This window comes from Diadema setosum, chromosome 14, assembly GCF_964275005.1.
Source record: "Diadema setosum chromosome 14, eeDiaSeto1, whole genome shotgun sequence".
NCBI lineage: Eukaryota > Metazoa > Echinodermata > Echinoidea > Diadematoida > Diadematidae > Diadema > Diadema setosum.
In genome coordinates, this window is record NC_092698.1 from 35,719,638 (window position 1) to 35,737,922 (window position 18,285).

At 36.6% G+C, this 18,285-nt stretch overlaps 1 protein-coding gene across 1 annotated transcript in view; it reads right to left on the bottom strand.

Moving 5' to 3' along the window:
* Positions 1 to 15,837, bottom strand: part of LOC140237716 (uncharacterized) — a 75,654-nt gene extending 59,817 nt beyond the window's left edge. The window contains exons 1-3 of the mRNA XM_072317636.1: positions 15,542 to 15,837; positions 12,903 to 13,001; positions 8,926 to 9,033 (exon numbers count right to left, since the gene is read on the bottom strand). Of these exons, the coding sequence (XP_072173737.1) occupies positions 8,926 to 9,033; positions 12,903 to 12,984 (190 nt within the window). The 5' untranslated portion in view covers positions 12,985 to 13,001; positions 15,542 to 15,837. The remainder of the gene's footprint in view (positions 1 to 8,925; positions 9,034 to 12,902; positions 13,002 to 15,541) is intronic.
* Positions 15,838 to 18,285: the final 2,448 nt, after the last annotated feature.

Genomic DNA, 18,285 nt, shown 5'->3' on the forward strand with positions numbered 1-18,285 from the left:
AGTTACCAAATTTGGCGTAACCGGTGGTTGGGAAGGGTGGAGAACTTGAAGTGAGCGACCCCTCGTGTAGATACTAGCTACTCCAGTCTCAGCTCTTACACAGAGTCTATGCACTCAGACAAAGCCAGCACATGATCAGAGAAAACCTTAGAATATTAGAAATAACTTACACTGAAAATCAATGGCAAAGAGATAAAAGGTAAATTGAGTATCATAAATAATCTGAACATTTCTTATGGAAATTTTTGAAGTTAGGTATAATACGTTTTCCTTCCTCTGTAAAGCAATGAGACTGCCTCTCCATGTCTCTACATAATGTTCAGAATGTTGTTATTCTCTCAATATTATTGCAATTCATATGTTTTGTGCATTGTGATGTAAATTTATTTACATAAATGGAACTGTAAAACAAATGAGTCAGTTTATCACCACGTCACCTCAGTCTGATCCTTCAGCACAACCATCTCAATTGTTCAGCTGCAAGGAAGCATGACATTTAGATCAACAAAAACTGGTATTCTATCTCCCCGTCACTGATATCATCTCACCAAAACAGATATCAATGAACACAAAAACCTGCAACGTCTCTCACTGGAGAAGGGCTTCCAAGGGGAAAGGTAATCTGCTAGAAATATCTCATGCAGAACATAATAGCAGTGCAGATATCAACAATGGGGCTCAGCAGTCTGGATGAAGGAATGTCCCTTCCCAATCACTACACTAGCTTCCAGGATTCTCTGGCCACAGGGAGGTGACACCTGCCTGCTCTGGCAGAAGGATAGCACACCAAACTCCACTGCAGGTGTGAAGTCTCAAGTTATGAGGAGGATTACTGCACAAATGCATGATTTGCAGGTGTGATGTGAAGACACATAACTGCAACACCACTGTCACCAGTCTCGGATAAGTTTTAGATTTTGAAATGATACAAAATGCACACTGCAGAAGCTGCTCTCACTCGCAGTAGCAGCCTTATCCCATTCAGATCAGTCTCAACATTACCTTCATTCATTATGATGATGCTTTGAATGGTAGCAATTGGTCTTAACATATCTATATCAAATGAATTTACAGCAAGACTTTCCTGACAAACATGGCTACATTTCCTAAAATCTGACCTCTTTTGACAAGATAACAAACCTGTGTGATTTTACTACTATTTTTTTTTTTTAGTTTGTCAATAAACCATCCTGACTAGGAAAATAACATAGAAATTATCAGGATTTAAAGGGCTGGTATAGTTTTGGTTTAGATGGGGGATTTAGATTTCAACTTTTTACAAGATTATTAGAAACCACTTTATGAAATATTAAAATGCATATATACAATTTTAAAAAAAATTCAAAGTCCATTTGATAAAAACTGTTTTTGTATGGCTGAAATATAAAAAACAAAGTAAATCAAAGTGGTCCTAATAAAAGGTGGGCCCAACTTTTCTTAGGACCTCTGTTTTTTGGATATCTAAGCCATTTCAAACCAATTTTCATTAATCAAACTATGAATTCCTTTTTAAGAATTGTATGCTCCTTCATATTTCATATGAACTTTGTCATTATCTCACAAAATCACACCCCATCTTTAACTCAATGTCGAAGACCAAAAAACAAACAAACAGCGACTTATTCACTTGAAAATCATGGGGATGTCACCATGGAGATGTAGCAACATCTCTATGATGTTGCCACATCATCACCAGTAGGTCGCTATGAGTCTCTGCATAGTTGCAGAGACGTTGCGGACTGGTCACTACAATGCGGCCATAACTTACTGTATACGGCAAATATTTCGCGAGGCTTTTATTTTCGTGAATTCTGCGAGTCTGGTGCTATTCATGAAATCAAAGACACACGAAAATAATCACTCGCAAAATCGTCAGGAAGTCCTGATTCACAAAAATTTAGACTCGCTAAATTTATGTACACATCTTACTATACACTTACATATACAGAAAGATGTCACAGAGATGTCTCCGACACAAGATTGAGACTGGAAAAAGCCCAAAATCTATTAGCATACATGTTTGATTCTCTTGCCACTCCCCAAATACCCAGCTAGTCTCTACGAGACATCACGAAGACATTTATTTACCAGCAAGACTTGAGTCGTCACCAAGTCGCCACCTAGTCTCCAATCCAATAAAATACCTGCTTTACACCTGAATCTCCACTAAATGTAATTATTCAAGGTTAATTTGAAAAATAAGAAATAGCATGTGTCCTGTAGATCCAAACATTACAGAGTTGCAATAACCTATCACGACTTTTGGGGAAGGAAGAGGTTGTAAGAGGAAATTACATCATCCCCTCCTACACTTTGAATATTATGCTGCGAAAACATGTGAAACTTCTAAATTTAATGTATTCATATTTAACTATGAGTTTCATTAAACCTCATCTATCTTGCTAGTATAATTTTAAGTTAAGTTTTTGAAGTTATTCAACTGTACTTGAGGACAGAGTGGAATAAGTGTAGTACTTTGCTCTGTTTAAGAGTAAAAGAAATTCCCTATATGAGACTTGGTGAGCAACATGAAGTCAAAATCAATTGTATGAAGGAATGTGAGCATGTGGAAGGAAAAGACTCAAATTCATTAGAATTACATGCTTGATAGGCTGAATTCCTGCCATTGGAACACCAGCATATTGGGCAGACAGCAAACAAATATCTTTGTAGTGAGAGAAATCAGCAGCAGAGCTTGAAGTCAATTAGAACAGTTTATGACCCACTTATGACCATTAGAGGAAATTAAGAGCCATTTGCCTATACACAAAGGGCACTTGAGTGCAGTCTACTTCACAGAATGAGAACCACTGCCACTGAAACATACTTATGCATGTTGTGTATTACACTTCTAGGGTCTATCACTTACATAGAAAAAAAAGAAGGATATTCTCCTGCTCCAGCTTTGAAATTGATATAGAAAACAAAATAAAAGAAAAATATGTCAAGTTATCTAATATCTAGGCATCTCTCTTGCTAAAAGTTCACCATATGATTGATTGACACCATGCCCATCTCCTCTCCCCCCCCCCCCCCAAAAAAAAGAGGAAAAAGACAGAAATGAAATTGGAAATCAGACACTGTAGATTAATTACAAAAAAAAAAAAAAGAGTAATTACTGGCACTTTAATCTTAAGAAATGTTATCTCATCCAGCATTGGTATTTGTTTGACGATGAATTACACTTGAACTGATTCCTTGCTGATGGAGAATAAGAAGACAACACACATGATTAGCTGTCTGGGTGTTATATTTTCAATCAATAAACTTTCATTCTGGTTTGAATCACCTAATACTTCATCATGCCGATGAGAATCAGAACTGAGTGTAATTACATCCATGGTGCTACTTTGAGCATCAGTCAAATCCTATATCAATACTTAAATGAGGAAAAAGGATTGTGAAAGTGGTTCAATTTTGAGAAAGTAGATAATTGCTTCTTGGGACAGTGAACCAGCAGGAGGATCAAGTCCTGGAAGAAATGAGGTATGCATGGCAGTCCTATTAAGTACTGGGGATTAGTTTAAATAGAAGGTTATAGAAGAGTTCTTCTGCACACAATTTACGATGTGTGAACTGTTTAAGGGACACTGCTGAATTCTCTGGAGTCACTGACATAATTTACGTTACAGGAGTTCCACTTGAAGTGATCACTCAAGTGGCACAGTGAGAGTTGTTATGGGGATATGTCAGGATGGGGTCACAAAGTTTAGTGCAAGGACAATGACATGGTAAACATTCCCTGGTGCTAGGTCATAAACTTGAGATTCCCTGTGTACACAACTAGAGTTTAGGGAGATGCTGGTTTAAAGACTTAGAAAATCAAAATTTGCAGTCCCTGATACTTTGAAGGAAGATGTCATGCAACATCACTAAGAGCAAGGAGGTGACACCTCCCTGCTAAGAGGTAGGTTTTCGTGCAATAGTCATCAATACTGAAACTGCTGTAACTTCCACTGGAAAAATTTCATAGAAATTACATATATCCTTTCAAAGAAAAGGCTTCATTGACCTTGCATTATGAAAAATTGTAACAGAACAAATCTTCTTCTGCATCCCTCTGGGCAGAGTATAGGCCTACTGTAAAACATAATATATTCGCGGCATAAATTTTTTGCGAATTGGAGCCGACGGTCTTTTTTGCGGCATGAAATTTTCGCGAACTGCCACTGGCATTTAATGCATATAGTGCAGACAAGAACTTTCACATTCATTTTAATTTCGCGAATCTTGGAGCTCGCGAAATTCACGAAATTAAAATGCACGCAAACATTCCTCATTTTACAGCTTAGTTATAAAGTGTATTGAGTGCAGTGAGGTTCATGGGAGCATGTGTAGTGCAGAATAGAGTGTGAACACACACAAAATAAAGAGAGCAAAAATAAAGGTGCAAGTAAAATAAAATATCTCAATATTTTAACAGAGGGTGACTGATGAGAGGAGCATGTGCTTGAAGACCCCAATGGATGGGGCTGACACCATTTTGACTGGGAGCCAATATATTACTCTTATTCATTATTTGCTAAACTTTGACAGAAAGGACATATACTTGTATCAAGTCCAATATCAGAAAAAGAAGAATACTGAGAGTCCTTCCTCATCTACTTAACATCATGATACATACATGAACAGATATCTTGTACATTACAAACATATATAATATGGGAGAAAACTTGTGTTTGTCTCCCCGCAGATAAAGAATACATGAATCAGGACAATGGGTAGGCTACTGGCCTCATTGCTTTGGCAAAGACCCATATTCACATGCATCATAAAATGTCTCATACATACTAAATGTGCTTTTCACAGAGATCTTTCTATTATCATTTTGTTTAACGCAAATAAACATGTACCATGAAGCATCCTTTTAATATCTGTTTTTGCAACATCATGTTTGGTGTGTCAGAGGGATGATATTTGCTTCGTCACTGGCACTCCAATGAAAACTGAAGACAGTTAGGAACAAAGGAAGGAAAAAATACAGAACTTCAAAAACATTTAAGCCATTTCAGTTTGTGCAGCAGTATAAATGGCAGTGAACAGAATTCCACGCTTGATCGGCGCACAATGACTAAGTATGCCTCGGCAAGCATAATAGCACACGAGTGCCACTTTTGTCTGCATCTGAGCTTGTCACGCATGTTTTGAGCATATCGATGGTAGTATCTACCTCTGCCGTAAAAATCTAGATCTGCACATCGATATCTGTATGAAATCGATTTTGACCGAAGAAGTGATGACGGAGGTAAAACTCCTTTATAATCAATCATAGATTATATATTTGCTGCATTTTCTATTAATCTCCCATCTCAGGTGACAAAGTATCACACTGCAATCTTTTCATTCTGAGCAAGAAATTGATCCATTTGTAGATTTTTGAGGGGGAAAGGCACATATTAAGCAATGTGAGATCCACTTTACTTCTCTGGGGTAATGGAGGCCATAGATTTAAAAAAAAAAAAAAAATTAGATATAGTTTCCAGATAAGATGCCTAAAACAGAAAAATGTGTTTGTAGGCAGACAATCAAAGCAGGAACCTCAAGGAAATCAAATGTAATAGATTATAGATGCATGGTCCATACACAGCTAGTAATGGAAATTTAAAATCTCATGTATGTTTTGAATAAGTGCAACTTGCAATTTCTTCATTCTAAACCTCTCACACCACTAAATATTTTACTGATAATCTCTGCGTAGATATACTCGAGCACTTTTTGAATGGATGATGTGATGACGTGAAAGTTTTATGTCTGTTGGAGAGATGTTGTTGAAATTGTAATCTCCACCATTCCTAGTTCAGGGTCTGACCTTTTACCCCTGACATAGATCCCCACCCTCTGCCTCCACGCATTAACATGCCATGTGGCACCCACGTTACATGCCTTCGCTGACAGCCGGTGGTTCACTGCAGACCTGAACGTGCAGGCTTGCACTCCAACCACCATCATTGGTATCATGTTATCAGACCAACATGGAGGGCTCGCACACACGGGGCAGAGTCGAAAGGTGGCAAATAGTTTCACAGCTTTGGAGAATCAAGCATTGCAGCATACTGCATCAGTGTAAGATGGCAGACACACTAAAAGTGAGATGAATTCAGCAAAATACTGATCTACATGAGAGGGGGGGGGGGGGTCCTACACCATGTATCAGACAGTGTCATATCCTGTCAGAACATTTCTTAATTTTTTCTGTGATCTGTGTGAGCACACTGAGAGTGCAGTCAACCTGGAAAGGATGACGAGCCACTGTAAAAGTGGATATTTTTGCGTGACTAATTTTTCACGCTTGGCTGGGTACGAAGAGTTTCGCATGTTTTAATTCTGAAGAATTAAAGGACAAGTTCACCTTCATAGACATGTGGGTTGAGTGAATGCAGCAATATTAGGAGAACACATCAGTGAGAGTTTGAGCAAAATCGGACAATCCGTTAAAAAGTTATGAATTTTTGAAGTTTATGCTCAGTCACGGCTGGATGAAAAGACTACAATAGTTTGTGATGTCACATGAGTACAACGATATAAAGAAAGAATAAAGAAAATTCAACATATTTCTATTTTTCTCGCATAACAAAAGTACACTCGACTCCTCCCTTTCAGAAGGCAGGGGGAATAATATTACCCTTAACATACGTCAGTAGCAAGTCGAAGAAATGTGCACTTTATTCAAAAAGTAAATTTTTGTAAAATTCTCTTTTTATTTTCCTTAAATAGTTGTACGCATGTGACATCATACACTGTAGTAGTCTTCTCTTTCAGCAGTGACAGCGCAGATACTTAAAATATTCGTAACTTTTGAACGGATTGTCCAATTTTCCTCAAACTTTCACTGATGTATTCTACTGATATTGCTGCATTCTCTCAATCCTTGTGTATATGAAGGTGGACTTGTCCTTTAAGACATCAACTACTGGAACATATGGCACGCAAAAATATTCAAGCGCTTTTATTTTCGCTCGAGCTTCTGGTTGCGCAAAATGCGGGAAAATTTCCACTTTTACAGTATTGATTGATAACATCTTCATGGTCAGGTCTGGAAGAGGGGCTGATACCACTGCACTCAGAATTTGCTCACATACCAGGTCATCATACCCCCATCACAGCCACAAAAGGAACATAGATTTTAAGAAGTCATGCATGTCTTCAAAACTTAAACATCTGTCTGCCATTTCCTTTTCTCCCCCTGTCGCACATGATGAACCGCTTGTAATGTAAACTCCCTATTAGTCTCTCATCTCCATAACAGCATGACTATCTCTTTAGCTTGATCTCAGTCGATTTGATTACAATGACAATGAAAACTTGTCTTCACAAAATGTTGGAACTTTAACAAAGCAATGATACCAGTTACAAGTCACATAATGACACCAGTGACTCACAACTCTTTCACTGATCTGGACAATTTGCTTAGTAAGTTTCCTGACGTTAGCATTGAATTAAAAGAGAAAATGGAAAATGTCATTCATACCAAATCCTTCTTGAGCTGCAATAACGTGCCGACTTATATTCTTACAGGAGGGAAGTTATTGTTGGTCAATCTTTGATAAAATCATTTCATAATACCCCTTCTATGTAACAAAATTATGTTGTGTGGGAGAAACAAGATCACTACATTCATTTGCATGTTATATGTGGCTGTAACTGACGTAACTGTTTTCTTGAAAACCTGCAAAACACTCTCAAGGTACTAGAATTGGCAGACTTGACCTCATTAAATCCAAAAGCTCAAAATAGATTTTACAACAGTGCTTGAATATATACAGTGTATCTCTCAGTCTCATATCAATTATCCAAAAAGAGATTTTGAGATAACATACATACACACACACATACATCTGTATTGTAAGCAAAAGGTCATAATCTCATTAGTATCTAAGTCTTGTCTGGACATTACAAGATTCTTCATACATTCAGTCACAGTGTACACTGATTATAGCTAAGAGTGACTCAAGCTACAAAGTAGATTGCAGCACACAAACCCTCAACCAACAGGAGAGTAGTCATACCCATACAGGTTGAAAAACAAAGAAAAACAGTTCAAACAGATAATCAGAAACACAATGTATGTATGGTAAGGTGTGTGTACACATAGAATTAATTCTTGAATGATAGAAACTCAAACAGTCCATCAAAAATGGTAGGCAAACAGAAAGGAGTAAACATAGAGGTTTACAATTTTTCTACTAAGGAACTTGTTCATAATCATGTTTCTGAAATACCTTTCTAATTGTGTTCAGAATTTACAGAGTATTTTGACATTGAAATAAATTTCTTTGCAAACCACTTATTTGCAAATGACATTACAGTCAAACCTGTCTATGACAGTGCTCAGCCACTCAAGGGAGACAAAAAATAGCTGTTATAGACAGGGACTTTAATACGGCTTTTTCTCACTATATTTTTCTCACTTAGCAGCCACTATAGACAGGTGGCTGCTAAGGCAGATTTGACCGTATGCAACAGCTGGGTCACCTATTCCCCTGAATGTCTTTTACACACACAGGCAAGAGTATGTCCTAGAGTATGTAATTCAGCGTATTAAGTACAATGCAAATATTCAGATGGAAATAAATTCAAAATCCAGCTAAACTGCACCATCTTAATTGTGTTTTAGATGTTGAACAGTTCAGATTACGAATGCACACCGAGAAAAAAAAAAAAAAAAAAAAGCTTTGGCGTTGATTGGATACTAGCACCTCTGGTCATCAACTGGCATGACATATTTTGAGAACAATAATCCAAGTTTCTCACAGACTTGCAAAAAAAAAAAAAAAAAAGCACACCACGCACTTTATCAAAATGTAATATTGTTTGGAAACACATTCATAAATAAGTTTTTGTCTTGTTTTGCTTTGTTTTTACTTATCTGAAAGGGCCCACAATTGCAACAGTGTGACACAGTGAGGAGCTAGACTTGGGACTCACCAGAAGTTGATGTTGTGTCCACCGTTCTTGGTGAGTTGGACGTGAAGCTGAACTCCTCTGCATTGAGACTCATGTCAGATTGAGACAGGCTGGAGTTGTTGGTCTTACCTGAAAGGTTTGCATTTTTACAGGTGGAAAATACAATGAATTTGTCCTGTTTCATTCTCCAAACATAGACTCTTTCTCAAACTTAAGTACTAAACACTTGAACAAAATGCCAAAGTTTCTTGGATTTTTTTTTTCTATTGACAGCAGCTCAATTTCCACTATGTTGCAACAATCATTAACACTATTTTATGTACATTCCTTGTACATCTTGTACCAATTCACATGTACACTATATCTGTTTTGCACTGTCACCAACATTATCATGACAAATATACTGTAGTTTCCATCATTCCTATCTAATTCAAGGAAAATAGATTGCACATGAAGGACAAAAACTAACATCCTCTTTATTATATTTGTATCCAGCAGTTTAATCATAAGAACACTAGCTGTATTTTGGCAGTGCTGTATAAAATGACAGCAATTTAAGGTCCCTATATCCTGAAAAATATAATCCATAATTTCTACCAGCAATGACTATTCAACATAATCAGGTGTATAGTCATTATACCAAGTTCCTGTTATCAATGTCTTTGGAGCTGTGCGGGTCATTGTAATTAATAAAATTATCCATATAACCATCATATCTGCCTCTATTTTTGCTTCATGAACAAGAAACTTGTCCATGATGTGTATTTCCTCTGTCATCTTTATTTCATCTGATTTGGTAAAATCATCAAACAAAGTAGAGACACTTTAACCCATTGACGACAAGTCTCGAGTATACCCGGGCAAGTGTCTATGAAAAATGTGAGTTGTAGCAAAATCAGCCCGTCCTAAACGGGTTAAGATCATGGTATGAAATCTTGACTTTAAGCACCTATTTACTTTAAAATCCCACACAAAAAAAAAGGAAACGAAAGCAAACAACTCGCATGATTCCTCTCAAGTACTGAGGCTGTAATTCAAAAGGTATCCCATTTATCAGAGAATGGATTCCATGTATTTGTTATTTTATGCCAGACAATATCTCTTGAAATGCAGTACAAGGACAACTTTGGACATTGGTACTACTCATATTCACAAGACAGGTTTATTGATGAGCGATCAGTTCACAAAACTGGGTCAGACCTACATGTAAAATGCTCTGCATGCAACTGACAATTTAATACTGTCAACATTCAAAACGTATGAAGGCAGTGAGTGAGTGGGTACACGTCACAACCACACATTCTGAGCCTGAGAAACACAAATTCAAAATTTACTCTTTTATGTCCCACTTTCTGTGCTTACAGGGGCTCATGGGAGAAATTCTTGAATAAACACTGGAGAGGTTTTCAGTGTGAGGCACCATTTGCCATCTCCCAGGTCCCACAATTTACTGAAGCCACACAACTTTGAGGTTTGAGGTTCCTTGGGTTTATATTCACGGCCTGAAATCACGAGGGAGATTCATATTGTGTCAATCTTCAGAGGTTTTCTTTATATCCTTACTCAACACTAGCTGAGGTATAGTCTGAGAGCCTGCAGGTATTGATTCACATGCCCATGTGAAAGACAAACACCTTTCATGAAAATGTCAATGAAGACAAAGAATTTTTCTTGACTACTGGCACAATGTATAACAAATGCCTCCTGAAAACTTGGCAAACAAATAAACTTAAGCCCTCATCAGACATGATGTTACAGACCTGATAAAATGGTTTTGAAATCTGATTACATAGAACTCTCAGCTTGGAAAAAAATGGTTTTGTCACCTTGCACAAGTTATAATTTGCAGCCCTCTTCTAAGTTCTAGTAACAAATTTGATTCTACAGTTAAAATGGCTAGAATACAAAGAATTAATAAATGGCATATATGTCATCCATTGCAATATATGTAATATTTACACAGTTTGGAAGAAGTGTATAGCAAGTTTCACTGTGTAATAAAGAGATATTATTAGAAGATTTTCATAAACTTTGGTTGTGATACATGTAACTGTTAACAATATCTCAATGGAAGAAACACTTTTACCCAAGTGGCATATTCTGTTATGTGACAGAAGCCAAGAGGAATGATGTCTATACCCAACCAAGTTTGTTTTTCATTTCCATCTGAGAAGATGGTTGGATAGTCCATATTCAGCTGCAACAGCTGGTCCTCCATGGGGTACATTTGGACAAAAAGCGGGACCACTTCACCAGGTTAAACACCCTGCTCTTTCAGACTTTGGGATGAATAAATGAAGCGGGATCTTTTACGTGCATGAGTTGTGACTCTCACACACGGACCTCCATTTTATGTCCTATCCGAGGGACAGAGCATTTTGCCTCTAATATTAGAGGGGATGATATGATTACACACAACATTGCTCAGTGGGACCCGGGAATCGAACCGGAATCCTTTGGATCGTCAGGCAGACATGCTACTGACTGAGCTTAGAACTCATCACCCATTGGTGGAGTATATCCACTCACCTTAATTGTGAATTGGTACTGGCAGAACAACCTTTGCTTTTCAAAAGTGCACTGTGAATTCTGATATTATTTCCCAATCAATCCTCACATTAACCTCTAGAGACAATACACTGATACTCTCATCAATTCAAGACAAGTTTCAAATCAAGGACATTTTTATTATTCATCTCAAATCTTTGGCTGTGATTAAAGTTATAAATCTTTGTGACAAAAGATATAGTGAGAACAACTTTAGAACAATACACAAAGAGTTATTAGGGAATAGAACAGGGACAGAAAAAAAAATAAATTAACAGAGGATATTAAAATACTTTCAATAATGTCCCACAAGTACCCAGTGCATTGTAAAATACAAGAATAATGATAATACACAGTCAGTGACAAGAAATAGTGGATTACTCTCGATGTTCAAGGTATATACATTGCAGAGAGTTACACCACAAAATAATTACACACTCACACAAAGGCTGTTTGATACTAGTTTGTGTGTCACTTGCATCTAAATAAATGATAATAATTCCAATTAGCGATGGTATTATCTCAATTTGTCAGGACTTGAGGAAATAGAACAGATTTCAGGGAGACTCGTGAATAATTATGGAGATGTGGCAGCTCTTTCTTTAATCAATTTTTTTGAGCAATTGTTAAATTTTTGAAGGAAAGAGACTAGTTACACTTATAGTTGCTATATTACTCACAAAAATCATTAAAAACCTCAGTTTGTAGAAACCAATGGGAAAATTACTTGTATGAGACAAGCAATTCTGCTGAAACCATCCAGCTGTCCAAATATTGATACAGGCAATGTATGTTTTAATCTAATCCAAATACATGAATAGTATGTTATGCTTAAACACAATCAAGATTTTACATCACATCATCTTTGAGGTCAAAGTTTAGAGTGAGTGTTACATCATATCAAGAAAATATCATGCATCTTAGTAGGATGTGAAAGCCTATCAATTATCAACTAAAAGATAAATGCAAGAGTGTGTTTGTTTGTTTGTTTGTTTTTTAGTCATTTAGATAGTGTGAAGAAGATACCTGGTCAAACTAAGAAAAAATCCAGTTCAGATATTACATTGTTGAATATAACATCTCACATATCTTGAACAGACAATTTTTACTGGTTTACGTTTTCATTGTAGATAATGGTCTACGCTTATTTTAGAGCTTTTATGATATGCCCATGTAGATTTGAATGGAAGATATATGTTTGATATAGATCCCAATGTGATTTTATGTCTGCCTGCATGTATGTAAATAAAGATTAATATTATGCAATATGCATCTATTCATATTTATACACTGTGGTATCACTATTTCAGTGCAATTTTGTTCTTAGTTCACTTGCACGACCTCTCTTACAATGAAAATGTCTTGATACTTTCCTTGTGATATGGGCACCCCTTGACTAATTTTTGAAGGTTGTGATATACAGTATAGGGTGATTGTTTTCTTGAACTTACCACCATCAGAATCATAGCCCTTCCCATTGGTGGCGCCAACCTTGAAAGTTTTGAGGACATGGTGTTTGATAGCCTTCCTCATGTCGCTTTCATAGTCACCTGTGATAAGACACAACACTAGAAGTGAGAGAGGCATGATGAAACTGATGTAAACAAACAAATAAACAAACAAACAAACAACAAACAAACAAACAAAACAGTGATAAATCACAGCTGTGCTAATCTCTGATTGAATCATCTTGGTCATATTCAATCTACATGTAGGGTTAAGGTTACATTGAAAGAATGGATTCTTTTTTTTTTTGTTGAAATAAATGGCCAAGCTTGAAGAAGTATCACAGCCACTGCAAAGGCATGATGCCATTGCACACAAGACACATACACACTTACATACACTGACACACACACATACAAAAATTGTATACACACACAAAGAAAAATATATACATAAAAACAAACATACAGCTCATACACTGTACATGACGTTTTCTGTACACTGAATAAAATGACTCCTGACATTTGTAGAGGGCCATATCAATGGGGTCTTTTTGGGGACTCTCCCTATATTCAATAGCTATATTTTGTCACTGGAGTTCACAGCATGAATGTTGTTCGGTTTTTTATAAGCTCAATTTGAAGAGTTAGAAATGCAGGAATCTCTGATATTTCACCAACTCTCTGATTGGAAGTAGATGGAATTCTGCATATCTGATTGTTGACCTAAACACTCTACAGATATACCACCAGCTTCTTTCTGGCCATTCACTTTTCTCTTTAAAGCCTTAAAGGAAAACTTACTCAAAACATATGTAAAAGAGAAGAATACATTAGTGGAACTTGAGGAAAATCAGAGAATAAGTTCAAAAGTTTTGAATCGTCAGAGTTGTGATTAGATCCATGAGCCGTCATCCCAGGTTTTAAGAGGGCTACGACAAATCATGATGTCACATTAGTTGAAGTAGTTGTAAATACATACAAGGCTTGACACTAATAGTTCAATGTGGTTTAGGGCCTACCATGTGGGCCACTAAAATCTTTGAATCAGAAGTTCTGGTGGCCAGAAAAAGGAAAAAGGTGGCCAAAATAGAAGGAAATATGAAATTTTATTTTCAATTTTAGCTGGAATGGAATCTTTAACACTTAAATGCAAATATAGCGGGTTGTGGTTTTGCATTAAATTAGCACATGCCACTTTCATGGAACAGAAGCCACAGTGAAGCACAGCGCAGTTGGCAAACATGTACACTGTAAAACAAATAAGCTGCTCACAGCATGTTAGTGAATGAAATCACTGATTTGCAACCAACCACGCATATCTACTGCAAGCAACTATTTTGAAGTGTTTCATACTTAGCATGCTTGATAACTACTTACGGTGCAACAGAAGATGGTGGAACCACATAAGTGAATATATTGATAATTGTTATGATATAAATCAGTATACGGTAATGCATGTATCAATATCATTTGTGTGGTTGTTTGGTAGAGGCACTGAATATTAAAATGGCTACCTTGGTACTCATGAAATGAAACTAAGAGATGGTGGAAGCATTGAAATATATTGATAACCATCAGACCCTAATTGCATTTAAGTTTAATCTAGGATCTTGTTTCATTATTTCATGTCATACTGTACATATTTTGCTTGATGGGAAATTTACCCTAAATATGGATTCAGTAACAGTGTAGTAAAACAAAGTGAATGCAGAAATAGTATTAATCAGGGGTCGCACTTAACTTTTTTTTAAACTAGCCAGGCGGACTACTTAGAATCAATTTTGACACTGAAGCAATATTTTGGCTAGCCAGACGGACTAGTAACTTCAGAATTTTTCGATTTTTAGCTAGTCCGACGTGATTTTGGGTGGCCAATGGCCAGCGGACCATCGCCAATCTCAAACCCTGTTAATACTAATACAGCTAGAACAAAGTTCAATATGCAGAATTTATCAACAATCTTTTACTGAAGAGGAAACATAGTGTTTTGATTAATTAAATTCAGAAATAGTAAATTTATAAACAGATGACTAGGCCTATCAATTACAACTATTAAATGATGTATCAATGGACCTACATATTGTCTACACACATGCTAACACTGTATATAACTAGTCATAAACATTTTGTGGTAGTAAAATGTGGTGATCATGCATGAAATTAAAGTCCCATTCATTCACTTAGAGTTTTCTCGATCAGTACTAACATTAGGGTATCTTCAACAGTAGTTATACACTTCACACAATACACAGATTCTTGCACCGTGCTATTTTGTTTTGTTCTTACTAATTCTGATGTCATTTCTATCTTCAAAAATTAATCTATTTTCCAAGCAAGTTCAAGAACAATGCAAAATGTGTCCTCTGAGAGTGAACCCGAAGGCAAGTAAAACGTAACAGGTGTCAGACTTGCTACTACGGACACTTTAACGAAGGGCATGCAATGGTATGAACACAAGTCATACCCTTTAACAATGTTGGTATCTACGTGTAAAACTGCTAGATTACCAGAAAGTGAGGCTATTATGGATGTGTGTATATTGTGGTATATGCTGCAAAATACACTCGTGACTCGTGCATCTACATAGTGAACATGACAGAAGCTACATTCAGAGAGAATTCATCCACGCAGGCGATACATACCGGACTCGATCGTGAACGTCGCGGATTTTCAACGGTTCTCCACGGGTATCCAACGGCTGCGTATGCTGCAGTGTCGCGTTGATAACATCCTCTGCTGCTTCACGCATCGGCATATATTCCTCGTATAATTCACCTCAATATCCTTCTACGACAAGAGTGGGAACCACACCATCCAAAGCCAGGAATTATAGCAGGTGATGATACTCAAATCATCCTTGTTACACTCTCAGATCTCATCAACAGTTTGTAGTTTATCTTCCGCTCGAGCAGACAGTCTCGGAACCATTTTATCGCCTTCGGCGTCAATATTGCATCAATGCAAATTAGCGTTTATTACGGAGGACACCCTCTGCGGTAAATTACCATATAATCGGTTGTTGTAAACGACGTCCATCAACTGAAAAACTGGCCGTCAATGGAGTTTGATGGGGGCTCGCACTTTAGGAGAGAGAAAGAGAGGGAGATGACACGTACTTTGCACTGAAAAATGAAACAAAGAAAATTGTATAATACACTGAGGATCTAATGTGTTTCATGTTTCGTATTCAACTAAACTGGAATGAGCAATATTGCGCGCGTGTATGTGTGTGTGTGTGTGTGGGGGGGGGGGGGCTCGGTCTGATCGAGTTCCTCTCATGATCATTCCCTTAAAAAAAAAAAAGGCCTATATACGTCGAAACATATCAAAGCATTAAAGAATCAGTATAATTACAGAGGATTTCGGTGAAAAAAAAAAAACTTGATGTCCTCGCTCATTCTACAGAGATCGATACATCCCATCATTATTGTTTTAATCATATTTTAATTTTGATTTGATATTTGATTTTTAAAAGTAGAGAATATGGAAAGCCGCTTACATAATGAAATAAAAAACAACATTTTAGAGGATAGATTTGAGGAAAAGAAATAAGCATCAATGAGGGGAACTTTAACCATTCATTTCAGTAAATGGGAAAATTTGAAAGTATAAAGAAAAGTATGGAAGGACCCGGAACCACATGTCCACGGGGAAGGGGGAAGGGATGGGGAGGGTAGTTGATGGGAGGGGAGGAGGTATGTATAGGAAGAATGGTTTGATGGGGGTTTGGTTTATAATCGCGGGGGGGGGGGGGAGGGGGTAATAAAAGGGGAATATCGATTCCATTTTTCTGTGTGTATAGATCAATGACGTGTTAAGTATTTTTTTTTCTTTTTAATGAATGTACTGTCTTGCTGAAAGTGCAGCTCGATTTGATTTTAAAGAAAGTAAGTGAGCAGTGTATATATATATATTTTTTTTTCTGGTGCATTGTATATTCTTTACGAATGTACTGTTTTGCTGAAAGTACAGCTTAGCTTGATTTCACTATAATTGTGTTATGCTGAATCGTGGATTTTGTAATATATGTGATTTGAGTTGTCAAGAATTTGTTTTGAATATGGAATCAATAAAAGGTTATGGAAAAAAAAAATTATACTGACCCTCACTGGAGAACCTCGTCCTCATACGTCACAAAGTTAAACTTTTTCCAACACCTAAAGATGAAGCAAATTATATCAATGGGAAAGAAAGAGAGAGAGAGAAAGAAAGAGAGAGAGGGAGAGAGGAAAAACAGACGGCTATAGGAAAAGGTAAGAAAGTATTTCAACGTGATATCTTATACGCTCTGTCGTGTGACAGGCAGCAATGGACAGGAAAATGCATTTGCATGTATAATAACAAGATATGCTTTTCGCAGTATGCAACTAAATAATAGACATCAAAATGTAACATAATTATATTCATCATTGTTTTAAGTGTAATTTAAAGGATGGGTACAATGAAGGCCCTTTATCAATTTCCGTTCTCTTTTCTATTCCCAAAGTGTGTTTAAATTAATGAAAGACCAGACATGGAATGACCACAAGCTTCTCGTCCTTTGTTTAGTTATGTTAATGATACAATTATTATAGTGATCCATTATATTGTTCAATGAACACAATCATGTTGAGCTTCATTAGGGTTCATCGTCAATCACTGATTTCATCATTGTGTATTTTTACATTATCTTATTTGTATAAACATTGCTCGGCTGATCGAGCTGAAACACCTCAATTCCCTCTGCTGATCCCGATGTTCAGCGTGTTGGCTTTTCCTTTCATTTCCTTTTTCTTTCTCTCCTTTCTTTCCATTATTCTTTTGTGTTTTATTACTGTCATGGTATACCCTACTGTAAAGTCATGTAATGTCCTTGTGTTTCTACTGTCTTGTTCTCTCCTGTCTTTGTTAAAAAAAAAAAGTTTAATGTATTCACAAGAATCCTTTGAGTGGTTCACAATTTACAAGCATGCTTTTCAGTGAACCTCTCAGTTCTTTCTCTTTTTTTTCCTCCAAACATAACTTTGTATTTTGCCGGTATGCATGTATAATTTCGTATTTGTTAACCATTATCTCCCATGTAAAGTCGAATACATGCCTATGTTATATCTTCTGATACATTTCGTGTTATGTTTGACGAAAAAGAAAGAAGGAATGAAATAAATGAAATGAAATGAAATGAAATTATTTCATTATAATTCATAATTATTATGTTATGCCAGAGTTAAATGAACTTTCTATCATTCTGTTAATTTGACTTTATTCCATTTATACACGTCAACTTGAAAATGGAGAGACATTTTAACCCACTGACCCAATAAACCTGGGGTCCGTTTCATGAGAGTCTTACAAGAGACTTTTCGCTCGTAAGACACTCTTATGAGAGACTTCGTGAAATGGATTTGAC